Source organism: Chroicocephalus ridibundus, unplaced genomic scaffold (genome assembly GCF_963924245.1).
Source record: "Chroicocephalus ridibundus unplaced genomic scaffold, bChrRid1.1 SCAFFOLD_105, whole genome shotgun sequence".
Taxonomy (NCBI): domain Eukaryota; kingdom Metazoa; phylum Chordata; class Aves; order Charadriiformes; family Laridae; genus Chroicocephalus; species Chroicocephalus ridibundus.
In genome coordinates, this window is record NW_026961652.1 from 341,058 (window position 1) to 346,461 (window position 5,404).

The window sequence follows — 5,404 nt, forward strand, 5'->3', positions numbered from 1 at the left end:
TGTGCTGCAACAGATCACCCAGAGGGAGTCGGGATCAGCCCAAGGCGTTGTGTTTCAGGAACAGCCAAGGACGATGGAGAGAGATGAGTAAAGGCAGTGAGACGCTGAGGGGAGAGGAAGACGGGGAAGCAGGGGGTTGTCTGCAGCCTGCAGGGGAAGAGGAGCAGATGTGGGACACCATAGCACAGACAGGGGTGCAGACGATCAAGGGAGTTGGCAAGGCTGAAAGCCCCCAACAGTGCTTATGTCTTTCTCCTCTTGGCTGTAGCTGTTGTCTGTGCCACCAAGGCTACCAGAAGACACCTTATCCTTACAGCACTAGGGCCTTAGCGCCTCCTCTTCCCCACCCAGGAGCCATCATTCTGTCTTTCTGCCCTTGGCATTGCACGTCCTCCCATCACAATGCCCCAGGAAGAGCCCTGAGCTGTGCTTGTGGGGCAGGATCTCCCTTCCCAGGGGCTGGAGGCCAGGGCTTGGCCCTTTGCCTTCCTCTCACACGTTCAGCATTAGCCAGCGTCAGAGACACCTCTCCATTGCCTTTGCCTACCTGCCCTCACTGCCTCCAGTTTTCCCTCAAACGAGCCCCCAGGAGCCTTTGGCAGTAATGGCCCTCAGTGGGACCCATTAACGCTCCAAGGAACTTTCAAAATTACATCTGACGTTGACTTCTGGAGAGGTTTCATCAGCTTCCCCTGTGTCTGAGCCTCATGGGCTCTGGACCAAAACCACCAGAGAGGGCATTAAAATGCCTTGGGCTGGTCCTGCTCAGTATAGAAATGGGGGTTGGCCGGGCGGCAGGAATCCGTGTTCGCTGCTCGGGATGGGCATCGGGTGGTAAGCAATTGTGCTGCATCACTCCTGGTTTCCTATTTTCTTTTACAATGATTGTTAGTTTCTTTCCCGTTACTGGTCTATCAAACTGGCTGTATCTCAACCCATGAGATTTTTATTCCTTTTTCTCCCTCTTCTCCCTATCCCTCTGCAGGGGGTCGGGGGGCAGTGAGTGAAGAGCTGCGTGGTCTTTACCCCCCTGACAAGGCTGAGGAGTGAGCTGGCTCTGCTCATGTCACTGCAGCTTTAGGACAACCAGGAGTTTCCCTGAGGTTTTCCTGCAGGAATATGCTGAGCAGCTCCTCTGCGTTACAAGTGGATCACAGATGAGGTAACTAGTGAATGGCAGAAGCTGTAACCCCTTTCCCAAATCCCCGGGCAATGCAGAAAGCTCCCACAAAAAAGGACACAGGCAAAGTGTGTTTTCAGGGCTTGGGTTTGGAAGGGCAGGCAATGGGAAGAGATTTGCTCAGAGCTGTCCTGACTTGTGAGTGTGCTTTCCTCCTTTGGCAGTACCTCAGGAACAAAGGGATCCGATGTCCAACGGCAGCTCCATCACCCACTTCCTCCTGCTGGCATTCGCAGACACGCGGGAGCTGCAGCTCTTGCACTTCTGCCTCTTCCTGGGCATCTACCTGGCTGCCCTCCTGGGCAATGGCCTCATCATCACTGCCGTAGCCTGTGACCACCGCCTCCACACCCCCATGTACTTCTTCCTCCTCAACCTCGCCCTCCTCGACCTGGGTGCCATCTCCACCACTCTGCCCAAGGCCATGGCCAATTCCCTCTGGGACACCAGGGCCATCTTTTACACTGGATGTGTTGCACAGCTCTTTCTGTTTCTCACCTTGATGTCAGCAGAGTTTTATCTTCTGACAGTCATGGCCTACGACCGCTACGTGGCCATCTGCAAACCCCTGCACTATGGGTTCCTCCTGGGCAGCAGAGCTTGTGTCCACATGGCAGCTGCCTGGGGCAGTGGCTTTCTCTATGCTGTGCTGCACACAGCTAATACATTTTCAATACCTCTCTGCCAAGGCAATGGCCTAAACCAATTCTTTTGTGAAATCGCCCAGATCCTCAAGCTCTCCTGCTCAGACTCAGACTACCTCAAGGAAGCTGGGCTTATTCTACTCAGTGCCTGTTTAGTCTTTGCATGTTTTGTTTTCATTGTGCTGTCCTATGTGCAGATCTTCAGGGCTGTGCTGAGGATGCCCTCGCAGCAGGGACAGCACAAAGCCTTTTCCACCTGCCTCCCTCACCTGGCCGTGGTCTCCTTATTTGTCAGCACTGGCATATTTGCCCACCTGAAGCCCCCCTCCATCTCCTCTCCATTTCTAGACCTAGTGGTGTCACTGCTGTACTCGGTGGTGCCTCCAGCAGTGAACCCCCTCATCTACAGCATGAGGAACTAGGAGCTCAAGGGTGCCCTGAGGAAACAGATCCAATGGATCCTGCACCATCAACAGTAATTTTCTTCCCCTTTCTTTCATAGTGTTCAAATCACCTTTGAGAGAAATCTCGGCTTTTTTTTTTTTCCTAATAATCATACTTAGAGGTAATTGCTTGGGATCATAGCACTTCTCTTCAGGCTCTTTCCTGTTGTGTCTCATCCTTGAAGAACCATGTGTCACCTCTTTCCTCCCTAAGAGCATCTCTGCAAGAAAAGGGGATCTCCTGAGTGTGGTGCCTGATGGCTGGGTCTGCTTGATACAGTTTTGGCTACGAACAAGCCTAAGGAACTGGACTTTCCAAGCGTCTTTCCACTTTGTTTTGGGAAATAATGTCACAGTAGCACTGGCATATTTTAGACACCGAGACTTAGTTGAAGGCTCTCTTCTTGGTGTAGAGGGGCAGTGGAGACAGTACATGACCTCCCAGTAACATTCCTCAGGCTGTCACAGGTATGATGGGGCTGATGGCAGATTTCAATCCATGTGGAAAGGAATCTGGAGTGGTCAGGAGAGGACGGGGACACTCCATGTTCTCTGGGATGGGAAGTGAATGGAGACACAGAAGAGTTTAAGACTCAGAGATAGGTCCCCCCAGGACAAATCACTAAATCCAGGTACCCACAAGCCAGGACTCTGCAGGGCCGTGGGAGGCAGTGAAGATGCATCAGGCAGAGGGAAGGGAGACTGGAGAGATGCGGGAGCTGCCTGAGGAGCCCCAGGGCCAGGAGTCTCCTGCTGTCCTGGGGAGCAGGGCAGGCGGGGAGGCAGAGCGGGGCAAAGGCAGTTTGGGCTGGGGATCAGCTGCAGCTGAAGGCAGGAGAGCCAGAGAGCGAGTGGCCTCTGCTGGCCCTTGGGGCCAGCTCCAGCCCTGGGGTGATGGGGAGGCTGAGAGCCCTCTCTGCCCCCAGCAGCTGTGGTGCCCTTCAGAGGGGCTGGGGCTGTGGGGGGAGTGCCCAGAGCTCTGCAGTTCCCTGTGGGGAGCACTGCTGTGGGGCCAGCCCAGACCAGGGGGCTCTTTTGGGCTGGGCTGGGCAGATGGCGGGGAAGGTGGGAGAGAGACAGGGTGGGTCTGGAGTGGTGTGGGAAGTGCCCAGGAGAGAAAATCTCCAATGTTAGCGGCGCTGTGTGACCATGTGAGGACGTGCTCCAGTGGGCATGTGGGGCAGAGCCAGGTCTCCTGGAGAAGGAAGCAAGTCATTGTCCTGGTTCTGGCAGGGACAGGGTTAATTCTCCCCGGGCTCCATCAGGGACACAGGTATTCCATGCCATGTGAGCCATGGCCAGGCAGAGCTGCCAGAGGAGGGGCCAGGAAGTCGCTGCTGGGGAGCGGGCTGGGGCGTCCCAGGTCCGGTTGGTGAGCGGCGGTTCCGTAGTCGTGTTTGTACATTCCTCTGTCCGTGTTATTGTTGTTGTTTTCTTGTTCCCTTTGCTCTTCTGTTAAACTGCCTTTGTCTCAACCCACAAGTTCTGCCTTTTTTCTTCCAATTCTTCCCGTATTGGGAAGGCCCAAGCGAGCGGCACTTAGTTCCTTGTTGCCGTCTGAGGCCAAACCACGACAGTCCTTTTTTGGCACCCAACGTGGGGCTCGAAGGGTTGAGATAACAACAGAATCCAACTAGAGCTTGGAAAAACGAATTTGTTGTATGCATTTATTGTATTAGGTAAATAGTCACTGGTCACCATGTTGCTTGGTTTGTTCTCGTGGCTGTGTCATGTAAATTCCTCTGTGGCTTATGTACTCCCTGCAATGCTGTTTATCACCTCTGGGAGAGGGATCAGGATTGTCATTTTACTGTCCTGTGTGATATCGGCTTAGGATATGAGAACATCACTTGTTAGACAGTTACTTGGGGGCGTTTAAGTGGCATTGCTGTCCTGTCCGTACCTTGGGCACCGTCTCTCACAATTTATTAATAATTACACCCAGTCTGTGGGGGAAATGGGGGGACACTTTCCCCAGCTCTTTTGCCTCCCTTTTCTCCTTCGGGTCAGGTATGACAGCTTTTGAGAATTTTGAATATCCTTGGGATGCTCAAACCAGCCTGGTCCTATTGTTATGTCTGCTGAATGCGTTCCAGGTCCTGTTCAGGGTTAAACGACTATTTAAGACGACCACCCAGAGACCTGCTCCGAGGCTGGACAGTCAGGGGTGGCACGGCATGTGGGAGAACACGGGCAGGTACCTAGAGAACTTCTCGCCTCCAATGGTCTGGGACTTCACCCCTGAACAATTACAGGACCCTGACAGAGTGGTAGAATATCTGAAGGGAAAATGCTGTGGCTATTCTGGAGAGGCACAACTCACCGCACTGTGCTGGGCCCTGGCCAGTATCTACCAGGCCCTGCTCAGTGTTACGCAGCACCCTCAGGGGGAAGAGATGGAGACCAGGATGACAGACACTGCAGCTACTCCAACCCCTGCGACAGACACTGCGGCTCCTCCAACCCCAGTGGCAGCCACTGCCACTGAACCAGGAAACCAACCCACGCCAGTATCAGTTGCCCCCATACAGAAGAAGAAGTACACGAAGAAATCAGTTCTCTTAGTAAGGGATAACGATGAACCAGGGCCATCACGAGAGCAGGAGGAAGAGGCAGAACCAGAGATAATTACTCGATCCCTATCCTTGAGTGAGCTGCGGGATATGCGAAAAGATTTCAGCCGACATTCAGGCGAGCACATTGTCACCTGGATGATGCAGACTTACCCACAGACCCTGATGAGGTGCAATGCACAAGGCCCATGTGGCGGAAGTTTGTACGGAGCGCACCATCATCATATGCCAACTCCCTGGCAGTAATGGAATGGAAAGGCGAAGAGGGACCAATGGTGGATGAGGTGGCTGGCCGGCTCCGGCCATGTGAAGAAAGTCTCTCTTCCCGCCTTGTCTCAGCTGTGGAGAAACTGTCGCGGAAGGTCCAGCAACTTGAAGAGAATATGTCCTACTCCCCACCTGTATGGGCCAGCATCTCAGCTATTAGGAGCAGGCGTTTCCCCACTCAAGAGAGAGAGTACAGAGGGTACACACCACGAGGCACCCTGTGGTTCTACCTGCGTGACCACGGGGAGGACATGAGGAAGTCGGATGGACAACCTACTTCGACCCTGCGGACACGGG

At 53.8% G+C, this 5,404-nt stretch overlaps 1 protein-coding gene across 1 annotated transcript; it reads left to right on the plus strand.

Annotated features, from left to right (window-relative positions):
• The first annotated feature begins 1,367 nt into the window (after positions 1-1,367).
• On the plus strand, positions 1,368-2,246 carry LOC134509540 (olfactory receptor 14A16-like). Its single transcript, XM_063322081.1, has one exon. It carries the CDS (start codon positions 1,368-1,370, stop codon positions 2,244-2,246), a length of 879 nt encoding a protein of 292 aa, XP_063178151.1.
• Positions 2,247-5,404: the final 3,158 nt, after the last annotated feature.

What these genes read in the sequence shown, in the direction of transcription:
- LOC134509540 (XM_063322081.1), top strand. Translation starts at nt 1,368, where the DNA reads ATGTCCAACGGCAGCTCCATCACCCACTTCCTCCTGCTGGCATTCGCA.